Genomic DNA, 17,076 nt, shown 5'->3' with positions numbered 1-17,076 from the left:
TTTAGATTTTTTAAAAAGTTCTGTTTGACATTTCTGAGTTTGGGTAAATATATAACTAACATGGAGGATCAGGCTTTCTATGGCACTTCCTTTAAACTTTCATCTTTCTAAAATGTAGCCAAAAATGTTACTGCTGTTCAATAAACATATCTATTGTAATCATGTTATTTATTATTTAAATAAGGACTTTATTAAAAATTCAACTAGGATGACAGATATAAAGTGAGACAGTCCTAGGATAGTGGGATGTTAATTCTACTTAACCACTCTATTTTCTGTTATGAAAAACTAATTTCTATGTTTTTAAAATAATAAATTAACTATTATTTTGTTTGTTTATGTAGCTTAAAAAATGATTTGCATTTGAACTGTCACATATCTGTATATAATAAGGTTTTATGTATGCTAATAAAATCCTGTGCTTCTCTGGGCTTTTGAGTAAAGCATTCAATAAAAACATAAGTATAATTAAAAATGTGTGCACTTTATACATTAATATTAAGGTGTGATCTGGTCAAATGATAATAAGAAAGAGCAATGGAAATGTATCTTTACCTTATTTATCTTCTCCTGGAAATTCTGATACTGTTTGAAGTTTAACAAACAAGAAGATTCTGATAAATTACTAAAGGAGATCTGTGCTTACTTAAAAAAAATGGTGAAATATTTGAATGGCACCTGGAAAAGCTAAAATTTACTTCAATTATAATTCTCTATTTAATATTGGATGATTTCATTGCAATTAAAACAGTTCTGTAAATATGATAGAATAATTTCAGAGACTTTAATAATATTTGTTTGACTATGATATTTCTTTTTTAAATGATTTAGCCTGTAGTATTTCATATGTGCAATTATATGAAACATAATACTAAGTTGAATAATAATGATCCCATTATTCAGTTTAAGAATTAGAACATGTTAATACTTAATATACTCATGTAATATACTCATGCGTGGATCACAATAAACTGTGGAAAATTCTGAAGGAGATGGGAATAAGAGACCACCTGACCTGCCTCTTGAGAAACCTGTATGCAGGTCAGGACGCAACAGTTAGAACTGGACATGGAACAACAGACTGGTTCCAAATAGGAAAAGGAGTACGTCAAGTCTGTATATTGTCACTCTGCTTATTTAACTTATGCAGTACATATGTACAGATGTACACTCTGCAGTAAGTTAAATGTGTACTGCAGTACATAAGTACAGATGTACATTCTGCAGTACATCATGAGAAATGTTGGGCTGGAAGAAGCGCAAGCTGGAATCAAGATTGCCAAGAGAAATATCAGTAACTTCAGATATGCAGATGAAGCCACCTTTATGGCAGAAAGGTGAAGAAGAACTAAAAAGCCTCTTGATGAAAGTGAAAGAGGACAGTGAAAAAGTTGGCTTAATGCCCATATTTAGAAAAATAAGACCATGGCATCCAGTCCCATCACTTCATGGCAAATAGATGGGGAAACAGTGGAAACAGTGTCAGACTTTTATTTTTGGGAGCTCCAAAATCACTACAGATGATAATTGCAGCCATGAAATTAAAAGATGCTTACTCCTTGGAAGGAAAGTTATGACCAACCTAGATAGCATATTAAAAAGCAGAGACCTTACTTTGTTAACAAAGGTCCATCTAGTCAAGGCTATGGTTTTTTCTGTAGTCATGTATGGATGTGAGAGTTGGACTGTGAAGAAGGGTGAGCGCAGAAGAATTGATGCTTTTGAACTTTCTTGTTGGAGAAGACTCTTGAGAGTCCCTTGGACTGCAAGGAGATCCAACCAGTCCATCCTAAAGGAGATCAGTCCTGGGTGTTCATTGGAAGGACTGATGTTGAAGCTGAAACTCCAGTACATTGGTCACCTGATGCAAAGAGCTGACTCATTGGAAAGGAACCTGATGCTGGGAAAGATTGAGGGCAGGAGGAGAAGGGGATGACAGAGGATAAGATGGTTGGATGGCATCACCGACTCAATGGACATGGGTTTGGGTGGACTCCGGGAGTTGGTGATAGACAGGGAGGCCTGGTGGGCTGTGGTTCATGGAGTCTCAAAGAGTCAGACATGACTGAGCAACTGAACTAAACTGAATCCTTTGGAATCCTTATACTCTTTAAAGGAACCACCATCCTGAGTTTCATAGTCACCATTTTCCATTTCCCAAAGAGGAATAAATCACAGTTAAAATCTTAAAAATAATGACAGCAAGTTTTGCTTTTTCTCTGAATAAAATAAAAAATGTGTAGTCTTTCACTGTTTTGTTCAACCAATATTACATTTCTAAGTTTGTTTCATGTTTTATTTACTATAGTTAGTTTATTTGTGCTGCAGAATAATTTTGCATTGCATGAATATATCACAATTTTTTTACAAATTTTGTAGTCCACTTATATTATTATTGTTATTAATAAAAGGCTTTTTTGTTTCGCTATGTTAATACAAATTTGAAAGATTGTTTTCCTGAGCAGCCAAGTCAATTCACACTTGCACAAATGATGTATAAGGTTTTCCATTGATATACATCATTATTACTTGATATCATTAAACTTACTTTATCAAATTTGGTGGGTGCAAAATTATTCCTCATGTTGAACAACTTGTAATATATTTGTGGCCTTAAGCTTTTCTTTTTTTGCAAATTTCCCCCTTATTTTGGTCCAGTTTTCTCTGAGTTGTTTTCATTTTTCTTTTGCATTCATATTTTTAATAAGATTTGAATGCCAAGTTTTTATTAGTATATGTATTACAAATATATTTTCCCAATTTCTTTACTGAAAATTTCTTATAATAAAATATTTCAGTGTAGTTAAACTAATCAATCTTTTCTATAAATTTTGTGCTTTCAATGTCTTATTTAATATATAATTGTATACTGCTCTGAAATCATAAAAATATTTTCAACACTTCTAAATTTTTAGTTTTTATTTGTATTTTAACTCTTTAATTCACTGACATTGATTTTGCTTGTTATGTGAAGAAGGAATCAATCTCTTTTTTAAGGAAATATAATAAATCATCACATACTATTTTTTGAAAAGTACATATTTTTAACCTCCAGTTCTTCCTGCCTTTGTTATTTAGCAAATTTCCAAACATAAATGGATTTTTGTATCACAGCTTTAGATTCTGTTCCATTAATCAATCTTTCCATCTCTGTACCAATAGAGATGTATATAATCTTGGTATCCAAGACAAATCTTCCCACTTTTAGTTGATTTTTTAGGATTGTATTCATTCTTACATATAAATTGTACAATCAGTTTGTAAAGTTCAGTATTAAAAATTTGAGGTTTTGATTAGAGTTTCTGATGTTTGATTATGATCCCTGATTTTATAATCGTATTCAGTGGACAGTCTATTTTAAATTTGCTTTTTTTCAAGGGTTTTATATGTTTCAATCAAGAACTATGGGAAATATTCATTTTCATTCAGAAGTCTCAAAGTTTACCAACTGCTGTCTGTGGTTCATTTCCAGAGTGCAGAGTTCATAGTGGGAGTTTCTCTTCACTGAGTTTCACCTTTTGTAGGTTATTATTACTATATGCCCAGGTTTCAGCCAGTAGCTTCCCCTTCAGCAATCCCCCACCCTGTGGTGGTGGAATAACTTTTTAGAGGCACCATCTTTCCTAGAAACTCAGCAATTCAATAAAAATTTTATAATGTAGAGGATCTATTTGTTTCATGTACAAGGGTACAAGAGTCCGTTGAAGCATTTTGTGTTATCCTATTGAAAGTGAAACCTCTGAGGTGGTTCTAAAAGTATTACTTGCTTTTGATAATTTTTTCACATAAAAAAATACAATACAAATCCAAAATACATTGATAGTAAAAAAGCTTTAAATATAGGAAAACTTTAGAGAATATATACAATATATGCTATTTAAGTTGTTGCTATATTATAATCAGCAACATTACTTTTATAAAGGAAAAATACTCATAAATGAGGAAGAGTTCAAAATACTCATCCAATTTACAAGTCACTTCATCCTCCTATATAACATACTCCTTACAATTAGTTTCACCTAAGTATAAATCTATAAATAAGTAATTTTATTCTTTTGAAACTCTTACCTACCTCAAAGCTGTGGTTTAGTACAAAACCTCAAAAGGAATTTGAGTTGAGCCTTTTTTACATTTATTTATATGGGAAGCATTGATTCAGTGTGTAAACTGTACCAAATGCTGCAATAGATGCTGTGAAGAATAAATATATAAGGGAAACAATCCTTGCCATTAAAGGGTAACAATCCAAAGGCTTTCAAGTTTTAAGGTAAAGAGAAAATATTTCAAAAATGAACTCTAATTCGTGAGCTACTGTGATCATCTCCATACACCCGTGCCTCTTCCTTTCTCTAACTCCCTGTTAGTGAGTCTTAGTGGTAAGAGCACAAGAATAATCCTGAAAGTTATCCAAAGATTATGTGGATGAGACAAACAGATTTTTCTATGAAGCTTAGAATTCTAATGCAAAACATCCTGCCATAACATTAATTTGCAAATCAATATACGTGAGGCAGGCAAAACAGCTCTGAGGTCAAGATTGTCTGCCTATGTTTCAGACTCTATTAACCTTTATGAAGTAAAAATAGATCCTTGGGGAAGCCTATATAAAGAAAAGTCTCAAAGGCGAACTATCAGTGTCTCAAACATTTTCAGTTTAATTCAGTTCAGTCGCTCAGTCGTGTCCGACTCTTTGCGACCCCATGAATCTCAGCACGCCAGGCCTCCCTGTCCATCACCAACTCCCGGAGTTCACTCAGACTCACGTCCATCGAGTCGGTGATGTCATCCATCCATCTCATTCTCTGTCGTCCCCTCTTCCTCCTGCCCCCAATCCCTCCCAGCATGAGTCTTTTCCAATGAATCAACTCTTCTCACGAGGTGGCCAAAGTACTGAAGTTTCAGCTTTAGCATCATTCCTTCCAAAGAACACCCAGGGCTGATGTCCTTTAGAATGGATTGGTTGGATCTCCTTGCAGTCCAAGGGACTCTCAAGAGTCTTCTCCAACAAACATTTTAGGGGAAATGAAATTTTGGTAAGTTGTATAATAAAAACTAATTTAATGTTTACTATTCTTTTACACTTTGAAAAGTGTGTTCATGTGATTCTCTCATTTATTCTTCCTAAGAATGAACAATCGAGTTAACTGAGGCTTTGTTTATTTTACCCAAGGCAGTGAGTAGCAGGGCTAGGACTCATTCTACCTTTCACCCTGCATCAGGTGGCCCTGCAGAAACATCTCTGGAGGAAGAGAATGTATCACATATGAGGTCTCTTTGTCTGTTTCTAATTCCATTGAAGAAGTGTCCTAGTCATGCGTAGGTTTTCTTACCTGAAAGTTAAGTTACATGGACCTTGAATATAAATATTTCTTATGTGAGTGTTTTCTACAGCAGGAGATAAAAAATGTTGCTCTGCCACTGAGACAGGTAAATATTTTACTAAGAGTTTTTTTTTTTTTTTTTTTTTTGCTTTTTAGGTCACAATTAATAGTAAGTATTAAGCTAGGGTTTGGTTTTAGGGTTTCCTTTTAAGTTCATTTATTAATAGCAAGCTGAAGTATCTCTCTGAATCGAAGGAAAGGATCTGCATATAAGTTACTGTAAAGACTGTTTTTTTTTTTTTTCTGAATGCCTTTCAAAATCAAAACTGCTATTTCCATACTAAGTTTCCTTCAATTGTCACATGGCCACACAGATCTCATTTTCCGTGTGCTTGTTTTGTTCTTTCTTTAAGCAAACCTGTTTTCTCAACTTTTTAATGCATTTAGCCATAGCACAGGATTACATTTTTCAAGTGTGAGGTCCAGTCATAATCAAAGAATAGAAAGATTTTTTGTTTTGTTTTATCTTGATTTCAGTTTTCAAGAGAAAAAAAGAATCTGAATTGCTCATCCCTAAATGTTGTTCCCCCTCTACTCAATTTGAAGTGGCCAAGATTTGGGAATCCTGTGGTAAAAACAGAGCTAGCTGTGATGGGATGAGGTCTCTGTTCAGAAAAGAGAGTGCATTGTCTAGGAAGATTGTCTCAAACATGTACCACTATCATATGGGGAAGGGATATGATCATCATATAGATTTTAAGTATTTTCTGCTACTGTTACATAACCTAATGTTAAATCAATCAGTTAAGTTTCTGCTATCTGCCAGAATTCATGGTCATTTAGATAGTCTGTCTCTAGAGCCTTATGTCCCTGAGAAGTATCAAGTGACCCGACCATCAAAAGAACAAACCAGGTTTATCCTGAATTCCCTTATCTGTGTACAGTGTATAGTATCTTAACTTCATTAAGAATATGGAGATAGAAAGGTCCTCTTGATAATCTAAGTGAATTTGATTTTCCAGACAACCTGTGGCTGAATGAAGTATTCTTTGGTAAAGGATTTAATACATAGTCGGTAAGATATTCTTAAAATACACGTATACATAAACACATACATTCTGAAATACCTAGTTTAAACCATGAAATATACACAGGTTTGCTCTTAATTGCTAACATCAAATGTTAATTCATGAATGAAGCCAAAAAGAATTTGTAAACACATTTCAATACCCTGATAATAATATAACATTCTAACTTTGTACTCTTGTAAGGAATACAGGAAGATATTAGGAAAAATCAGAGGAATAACTGCCTTCAATTTACCACATCAGGAACCATGTTCCAGAACCTTTTTATAAAACAAATGCAAGTTACAGTAGAATGAAATCCATGCCATTTGCTGATGGATTTTAATGTTCAAATCAAGCAATGATATACTTATATGTATGCATTTTTATATAAGAGGAATGATATTTCCATCAAAACCTTTTCCTTAACTAGTGTGCCAGTGGATCTACTACCAGGGAAAGAAAGACAGGGGCAGCTCATTAAGTTTAGTCTGCATTAATTAGTGACAGATGTAAATAGAGGCTAATGTTCTCCGTGCAATAGTTTCCCCAAGCACAGATTTGTTGCTATGAGAAATGAAAGAATTGACAACAATAGAAAATACATGTCATTGGTCCATAAGCACTTTATGTGATCATTTCTCCCTACCCTTTTCACATTTACAGTAAATGTTAATGGAAAGTTAGTGCAAATTCAAGGGTCAAAATGTACTTTTTATTAATACCAAAATGACATTTGGATGATATTTGTGAGTGATAGCTAAAAAGGAAAGTATTTTTAAGTTGATAACTAAGCCCACTGTATCATATCAAGTAAGCTAAACAGCATATGCTATTGCATTGATAGAGGTAAAGCATATGAGGAAAACAGAATCTATATTATGAATGTCATTTCTGATGTCACTATCTATTTTAAACTGAACTTTATACATAGAGTGTTGAAAAAATAACAACAACAAAAAATAACCTTTGATTTTCTATCAATAGGGAAATGATTAAAACACCCCTGCATGGAGAACCTGAATCTGATTTTACAGGAGACTCAGAGCCATTTCTGGAAGCAGAATGCCCAAGGGCAGAGCCAAGTCTGCAGCCACCACCCCTGATATACACTATCAATGTGCTCCCCCAGTCAAAATTGGCTTCCCTCACCCTGTTGTTGCTTTTATTCATTTTTGGTAATATTGTTTCATTTCACATTGTTAATGGTATTCTGTACTTTGTTTTTTAAACTTAAGTCATAAAATTTATGTTCCTTCCATTAAAAAGTAGAGAAATGGAATAGTATTAAAATAAACTAAATCATATACTTATTATGTATTTATTTAACTAGTAACCCTAGATTATTTTTAACCATAGCGAAACTTCTTTCATTTGTTAATGGTAGCTTAAATGAGAAATGCCTTCTCTAAAGAATTATAAATAAATTCATTTATATTTGATAAATGTCTTTAGTTGATTGACATATTTAGAAATTAATAAATTTTAAATTATTTAAAGGATCACCACCTGAAGAATACAATTTTCAAACTGCTGTCAATCACTAAAAGGCAACTGAATAGCATTTCTTGATATTGGTTATTTATTTCAGACTTGACTTTTGGTGGTTTTTTTTTTTTAATGTCTTTTATATAAGTCATTAAATTATCACCCCAGACTGGCATCTTTAAAAATTGCATAGCAAGATAAATATATTATATTCATACAGTCTACATAATTAAAATTATTACAAAAGTTCAGAAATATTAGAGGTTTTTTCACACCTCTTTCTTACCTGCTTGTGAGCGTGGTCATATGAATTAATATGATTATCAAATTCCTGATGCTTGTAGTACTGCTTGTCACAGAGTTCACAGTAAAAATTGGCCTTCAGATCTTCCAGCGCTTTGGCTATGGTGTTCTCCTTCTCAGCATAATCCTGAAAAATAAAATTTTGAAGAAGGAAGCAATTAGTTTTCCTCTAAGGTTCCTTCCTTCTGACAGTTGACAGCTTAGTATAGTCATTAGAATTAAAAAGAATATCACAGACAAAGAGATATATAAAGCAAATACAAGCAAAGCAAATTAGAAGAAATTATCAGTTAAAGAAAATTAAAGATTAACAGAAGAGATCAAAATAAATAATGGAAAGAATATAGAAATATGGAGAAGAAAAAAAAAATCGCAGAAGAAATAGAAGCCCTTGCTTGAACAAGTTCCTATGCTATGTTAGCACAGAAGAAATATGAAACTCATACAACTGTTAATTCAACTGTCAATTTCTAGCTACACTGTCTATGTTTAGTTAACATAAAACTTCTAAATTATGAACATCTAAATATGTCCTCCATATTGGTGTGCAAATATTCAAACTTGGTATTTTTGTTTGCTTCCCCAAAATATCTGTACAGCAATTTATTCATCCCAAGTAGATTTCATTTGACTAATGTTTTCATCTTGACCCACATCTGTTTAGGTTGCACTTTTAAAATTCAGTAGTCTTTGGAAAATGAAATTCATTCCTGCAAGCTATTTACCTAAACTGAAAAGAATTAAACTGTATAAACAGATTGCTTTCATCATGCTGATAGTAAATAAATATCACTATACAATCAAACTCCTGAAAATATGAAAAATGCAGTGAGTTATCATTAGCTTTCATTTACAAAGCATAAAACAGGAAAATGTGTGTAGCACTTAGGTTTCCTTAAATCTAAATTTAATTGCTATTTCATGCTTCCTTAAATGTTAATGATGTCAGACATGAATAAACACTGAATGCTTGAAACACTGTCCAGGCCTTTCACTGAAGTACTGATATAAAGACCTACATTTCAGTCCCTACCATAGAATATATTTGTTTCTAATTTACAGATTGTCTCATGTTCAATTTATTTAAATTCAAAACAACTATACATTCAAGCCTCTTACGTGCTACACTCCCTCAGGCACTAGAACGTGGAGATGAAACGACCGAATCTTTTCTATGTCAATGGCAGTAATCCTCTCACTAAATATACAGGCTAGAAAAACTCATAGTTTGAATATTTAAATTCGAAAAAATTTGAAAGTGATTTACTAACTGTAATTTCATGAGTAATTAATATGTTTGTTACCTTATTTTGCTATATATTTGTATATGCATCATTTCATAGTGTTCACCATCATTCTTGGTAAAACTTGTAGTATGTCTTGTAGCAATGCATAATACATCTGCATAATCTGTATGTGCATAGTCCTCTTTCTTACTTTAAAGACAGTGATTTGTCATTATGTTTGATTAATTTTATCAACTTCACAGAAAGAGGTAACAAATTGCAAAAATTACTCAAATTGTTCATATATGAGTTGTCAATTTGAATAATTTACCATTTTGCAGCAGATTTCAGAAATATTCCCCATTATTCTTTTTGCTTGCATCCAATATGTTTTTTTAAAAAGTTAGTTTAAAATGATGAAAATGACTCATACAGATCTAAACTGCTTACTGAATTTTTACAAAATCTTCAAAATAATACTTTGTAGATCATCCAATTTAAATGAAACAAAAATTAAGTACCATGATTTCATGGCAAAAGTGTGCAAAGAAGAGATAAAATTCTAATCAATATGAGTTGCATTAATATTATAATGGCAACAGTCTGGTTCAAAGCAGAATTAACTTTCAAAACAATATTTTTGAACAGCAATTTCTTTGCAAACTAGTTGATTTTCCTTATTAATTATAATTACAGTTAAGCGACTTCCTCTCTCTAAATTTTTGGTTATTTCTTATTATGGTGTTGTTTTTTCCTTCCTAAGACTGATCTTTTTCCAGAGAAGCAATAATTTTTCCTAATTTTTCTTTCCTCAAATGTGGGAAATTTTTGAGTAAAGCAAACCGAGATTCTTAGGCTAAATTGCATTCTTCAAAAGTATAAGCCTTAGCCTAGATTTGAAAGAGGAAAACAAATCTGAAAATAATAGTCAAGATTTATTCAGTACTTTTTTAGGATCAGTTGCTGATTAGGGTTTGTATATATTAACTCATTCATATATTAACTCATTCAATCATGATCAAAATGATAAAAACATGCATTCTAGACATTTCCTCATTTTACAGGTGAGAGTACCAAAGCAAAGGTAAATATCTAGCTTAATGATATATAATAAATAAATGTGCAGCTAATATTTGAGCACAAATAATTTGATCCATAACACTTCATTATGTTTAAACTTTTAAGCAGAAAATAAAGTAGAGAGAACAATATAAGAGCTCCCACATACCCATCACTTGGCTTCAACAATTATCTTTAACTTAGGGCCAACCTTGTTTCATTTTATCCACTCCTACCTCATATCCTTTCCCCTGCCTCAGATAATTTTTAAAGACAGTCCTAAATTCATATTATGTTACCTGTTAATCTTTCAGTGTGTATTTCTAAAATAGAAGATTTTTTTTTTAAATCAGAAAACCAATATCAGATCTAAAAAAACAAACGAAAAAACTACATTCAATTCTTACTATCATCAAATAGCCAGTCAGTTTGTTCACATAACTGCAATTATCTAATATTTTAAAATAGTTGTTCAAAACAAGATTCAAATAAGGCCCTTCATTACCTTCATCTGATATGATTCTCAGTCTCTTTCATGCTATAGGTGCTGCCACTCTTTGTTTTATTCTTCATGGTATTTTAGTTTTCAGATTTTTTTTTTTGATTATACCTTACATTTTGTAAAGCATTCAGAACTATAGAAACATTACAAGAAGATGACAATAAATTTTATAAGGCCTTCTCTTTAATAAAATAATTGTTAATATTTTGGCATGTGTTTGTTCTCTTGCTTTCTCTCTATATCTTCCTAGAAGATGTTAAAAGCAGCATGGCATAGCTGCAGTTAAGGTTGCAAATGGTTTCACAGTAAGAAATATTTTTAGGCTAGAACTTTCAACTTGATATAAACTGCTGGAAGAAGTCAGGGCTGTGTCTTATAAAAAATCAGTAGAACAGAACGACTGGTTATTGAATGTGTCATAAGGGAAAAGAGTCGTATGTACTTTCATTGATTATACATTTTTAAAAATGTGTGTAAACTGATGGATCCTGGAAGATGAGGAAAGGGTAGCTGCTGTGTGTGCAAATGGGGAGAAGCAGCATGGAGAACAAGGCTTCTAGTATCTAGAAAAAAAATTTAAGTATGTATGTAGATAAAATCAGCCCTCATTAGGTTGACATGCCCAGTGCCCATGACCCCTCTCCTTCTCCAGTGCGGATGGTATCGAAAGAGGCCTTGACTGGTATCATAAAGCATAGTATACAGACATTCAACACAGCTACCTCCTTGCATAAGTTAAGAAATGCATTGAATAAAATGAAAGAGTAACGCAGCTGCTCATATTTCCTCCTCAAACTCAAACTCTCCCCTCTATCTGGCAAACACATTCTGTTCAATAATGTACACATTTCCCATTGCCCCACTAAGTACGATGGTAGAAAGTGAAGAAAGGATGAATTCTTGTAGCTATTAAGTCATCCAAACTCTTCAAAGTTTGCTGCTGCTGCTAAGTCACTTCAGTCGTGTCCGACTCTGTGTATAGACCGCAGCCCACCAGGCTCCCCTGTCCCTGGGATTCTCCAGGCAAGAACACTGGAGTGGGTTGCCATTTCCTTCTCCAATGCATGAAAGTAAAAAGTGAAAGTGAAGTCATTCAGTCATGTTCGACCCTCAGCGACCCTATGGACTGCAGCCCACCAGGCTCCTCCATCCATGGGACTCTCCAGGCAAGAGTACTGGAGTCGGGTGCCATTGCCTTCTCCGAACACAGTTTACATATACCTAAAACCAGTAAAAGTTGAATCCTTATTTTCAGGGATCAGATCAGATCAGTCGCTCAGTCGTGTCCGACTCTTTGCGACCCCATGAATGGCAGCACGCCAGGCCTCCCTGTCCATCACCAACTCCTGGAGTTCACTCAGACTCACGTCCATCGAGTCAGTGATGCCATCCAGCCATCTCATCCTCTGTTGTCCCTTTCTCTTCCTGCCCCCAATCCCTCCCAGTATCAGAGTCTTTTCCAATGAGTCAACTCTTCACATGAGTTGGCCAAAGTACTGGAGTTTCAGCTTCAGCATCATTCCTTCCAAAGAAATCCCAGGGCTGATCTCCTTCAGAATGGACTGGTTGGATCTCCTTGCAGTCCTAGGGACCCTCAAGAGTCTTCTCCAACACCACAGTTCAAAAGCATCAATTCTTCGGTGCTCAGCCTTATCCCCAAGTTACAAAGTCAATAATCTTTTCACATGCAACTATAGCAATTCTTCAGGGCAAGAGTTTTTGCAGAATAGCAAATTGATACAAGTTAACAGTTTATCTAGGGTCGAAGGGTCATTCCATCTATTCTATGCTGCTGCTGCTAAGTCGCTTCAGTCGTGTTCGACTCTGTGCGACCCCACAGACGGCAGCCCACCAGGCTCCACCATCCCTGGGATTCTCCAGGCAAGAACACTGGAGTGGGTTGACATTTCCTTCTCTAATGCATGAAAGTGAAAAGTGAAAGTGAAGTTGCTCAGTCGTGTCCGACTCTTAGCAACCCCATGGGCTGCAGCCTACCAGGCTCCTCTGTCCATGGGATTTTCCAGGCAAGAGTACTGGAGTGGGGTGCCATTACCTTCTCCTATAGCACCCAGTAGGACTTTGAAGGGAAAACCTCTCTTTTCCAAAATGATGCAACTTATGTTGGCTTCAGCATAACACATGGCATCAAATGCTATTCAGCCCCTCTTGAGAGTCAACCGTTGGAGAAGGCAATGGCAACCCACTCCGGTACTCTTGCCTGGAAAATCCCATGGACTGGTAGGCTGCAGTCCATGGGGTTTCTAGGAATTGGATACAACTGAGCGACTTCACTTTGACTTTTCACTTTCATGCACTGGAGAAGGAAATGGCTACCCACTCCACTATTCTTGCCTGGAGAATCCTAGGGATGGGGGAGCCTGGTGGGCTGCCGTCTATGGGGTTGCACAGAGTCGGACAGGACTGAAGCGACTTAGCAGCAGCAGCAGCAGCAAGAGTCAACCGTAACTCAATGCCATCAGTAACCTTCCCTGAGGAACATGAGCTCCAGGAGAGCAGGGATTCACTCCTGCTTTGTTGACTGTGGTATCTCAAGAGCTTATAACAGAGCCCAGCACTAGCAGACACTTGACAAATAATAATAAGGAATACCAGAACTGTCCTTTTTAATTAACATGTGTATAAAAAACAAATATGACAAAAACGAGCAGCACTAAGAGATACAATGTTATTAAAGTAGCCATGTTCATGTTTGGGCTTTCAGTATCCAGTCATTTGGGGGACATCTTTAGAGCTAACAGCAAATAATATATAAATTATCACTGCTAAATAATAGTTGTGATTATATATTACATCCAAGATTTCTGCCAGGAATGCTCTATTTAAAGTAGCTAAAGTTGTGAAGGTATAAATAGATCAGGCACTGTCAGTATATAATTATTTTCAATACTAAAAAATATTTGTATGTAATTAACACTTAAATACTTTGGAAAAATCTCTCTTCTCTGTCTCTATCTCTCTTATTGCTCCTATCAAGAATAAAAGTATCCTTGTGATTTATACCCAGCATAAATTTCACTATAGGTTCTCTAAACAGAGAAAAAGTCTTTGCTAAAATTTGATTGTAATGAAAATATTAACCAAGGAAGAGGTCACAAAACTGTTTAAGAGGATATTTGATAGAAGGCATTTCATCAGAAAATCCATAGTCTACACATTCTGTAAAATACTGCACATCTTCTGGGCCATATCTCTTGTCCCAGTTAGTATCAAAGTGACAGGTTCTGAAACAGTCTCCAGCAGCCTTCTGTAGTACCACTTGGCTGCAGTTGTCCCCAGGCTGCGTTGAGGCATCACATCCCATCCAGTGGCTTCTCTGACTCATGATATAGGAGCTTGCAGATTCCTTCTTAGCACTAACAAATATGCAACCCAGGAATGTTGAGCAGTTAACACCATACAGGTCCACCCTTGACCTTCATGGACAGTAAGAACTCAAGGATAAACTATTTCCCCTTTTACCTACCAGACAGATAATTTTGAGACACATTTCTAAGATTCCACAGAGATTCCCAGTGGGAAGGAGCACCAGTTACTTGTACTAGTGACAAACAGTAACTGTATCCTTATATTAGCTTTTCTTACCTTTTCTATTTCTGTGGAACTTCATTTCTGCTTCCTGGGCTCATGTCCCAAGTAAATAAGTACTTGTCTCAGGGGAGAAGGATAGGGGGAAAGGGGACTTAAGAAGTTGGAGATCGACATGTATACACTGCTATATTCGAAATGGATAACCAACAAGAGCTTACTGTATACCACAGGGAACTCTGCTCAATGTTACATGATAGCCTGGATGGGGGGAGGGTTTACGGGAGAATCAGTTCAGTTCAGTTTAGTTCAGTCACTCAGTCATGTCTGACTCTTTGCAACCCCATGGACTGCAGCATGCCAGGCCTCCCTGTCCGTCACCAACTCCCGGAGTTTACCCAAACTCATGTCCATTGAGTTGGTGATGCCATCCAACTATCTCATCCTTTGTCATATCCCCTTCTCCTCCTGCCCTCAATCTTTCCAAGCATCAGGGTCCTTTCAAAGGAGTCAGTTCTTCGCATCAGCTGGCCAAAGTATTGGAGTTTCAGCTTCAGCATCAGTCCTTCCAATGAATAATCAGGACTGATTTCCTTTAGGAGGGACTGGTTGGATATTTTTGCAGTCCAAGGGACTCTCAAGAGTCTTCTCCAACATGACAGTTCAAAAGCATCAATTCTTCAGTGCTCAGCTATCTTTATAGTCCAACTCTCAGGAGAATACATACATATATATATATATATATATATATATATATATATGTGTGTGTGTGTGTGTGTGTGTGTGTGTGTATGACTGAGTCCCTTTGCTCTTCACTGAAACTATCAGAACATAGCTAATTGGCTATACTCCAATATAAAATAAAAAGTTCAAATAAAAAATAAATAACTGGTTGCATAGAAGCCTCTGTCTTGGGTTTGATTTTAAGATGAACTGGGAGAAGACTATCAGTTTTCTGGTATTTTCTATGAGTGTCTTTCTGACAAGACACGTTTTCTAGAATAAAATAAGATGATACCATATTTCAGCTCAAAATTCCCTAATAGCCCATCATCATTATTAGAATAAATGCTTTTATAATGACCCACACGTCCTCCTCCACCTGTTACTTGTACTACGTCTTTGTCATCAATTTCTATCACTCTCTCTTTTACTTTGCTTTCAGTTCACTTCAGTTCAGTCATTCAGGCATGTCCGACTCTTTGTGACCCATGAACTTCAGCACACCAGGCTTCCCTGTCAATCACCAAGTCCTGCAGCTTGCTCATACTCATGTCCATCGAGTCAGAGATGCCATCCAACCATCTCATCCTTTGTCATCCCCTTCTCCTTCCACCTTCCTTCCCCTTCTCCTCCTGCCCTCAATCTTTTCAGCATCAGGGTCTTTTCAAATGAGTCAGTTCTTCGCATCAGGTGGCCAAAGTATAAGAGTGTCAGCTTCATCATCAGTCCTTCCAATGAATATTCAGGACTGATTTCCTTTAGGATTGACTGGTTGGATCTCCTTGCAGTCGAAGGGACTCTCAAGAGTCTTCTCCAACACCACAGTTCAAAACATCAATTCTTTGGCGCTCAGCTTTCTTTATAGTCCAACTCTCACATCCCTACATGACTACTGGGAAAACCATAGCTTTGACTAGATGGACCTTTGTTGGCAAAGTAATGTCTCTGCTTTATCATATGCTCTCTAGTTTGGTCATAGCTTTTCTTCCAGGCAGCAAGCATCTTTTAATTTCATGGATGTAGGTACTTTGCTTTACCTACTCTTATTTCCTTAAGGTTTTTGAAACTTTAATTATACAGTCACTTTGACACTTGGACTTATCATTTATTTTCCCTTGAATGTTCTCATACCAGGTGCTTGCATGAAATACTCATTCACTTCTTGCTGATCTCTGCTAAAATGTTCTTTCCTCAAAGATGACTTCCCTTATCATCCTTCTATAAGAGGAACACTTTATTCAGTTCTTTCCTTGTTTTATCTTTAGCTTTAAATTTAGGATGAGAAAGTTTACTCAGAAAGAGAACAGTTATAGAACACCATTTGGCATTGGAGACTGAAGGCTATATTAACAGCATGGGAGAGACAGGGTACATGCAAGAGTAAACAGGTTATGTAAACAAAGAAATGGAAATTCCAAGAAGGAATTTTTTAAAAATGCAAGAATTAAAAAAAAATTCTAATTGAAATGAATACTTTCAGGGGACTCATCAATAGACATGGTACAGCTGAGGAAAATGAAATTGAAGATGTGCCAACAAAATCTTAAACAAACTAAAATTTAAGGAGGAAGGAAAGAAAGAAGAAGCCAGAACACAGGAATGTATAAGAAATATGGGATAATATCACAAGGTATAATTAACTTTTTTTTAAATACCAGAAGGAGAAAAGAGAATGCAGTGGAAGAAATATTTGAAGAAAATTGGCTGAAAAGTTTCCTTATTAATAGAGATGCCAAATAACAGACCTAGGAAGCTCAGAGAACATTAAAAGGATATAAATAGTACAACGACAAACACCTAGACATATCATATTTATACAACAGAAAGACAAAGAGAAAATC

The 17,076-nt window shown here is 35.3% G+C and overlaps 1 protein-coding gene across 1 annotated transcript in view; it reads right to left on the bottom strand.

Annotated features, from left to right (window-relative positions):
- The window catches only part of ZNF804A (zinc finger protein 804A), a 352,626-nt gene that overhangs the window by 60,034 nt on the left and 275,516 nt on the right, over nt 1-17,076 (bottom strand). Inside the window, exon 2 of the mRNA XM_086371268.1 lies at nt 8,163-8,306. Within this exon, the coding sequence (XP_086227394.1) occupies nt 8,163-8,306 (144 nt within the window). The remainder of the gene's footprint in view (nt 1-8,162; nt 8,307-17,076) is intronic.

Source organism: Bos grunniens, chromosome 2 (assembly GCF_055505025.1).
Source record: "Bos grunniens cultivar Pamir isolate PY7600 chromosome 2, Bosgru_T2T1.0, whole genome shotgun sequence".
Taxonomy (NCBI): Eukaryota; Metazoa; Chordata; class Mammalia; order Artiodactyla; family Bovidae; genus Bos; species Bos grunniens.
This window is presented reverse-complemented; position numbering and strand designations above follow the sequence as displayed.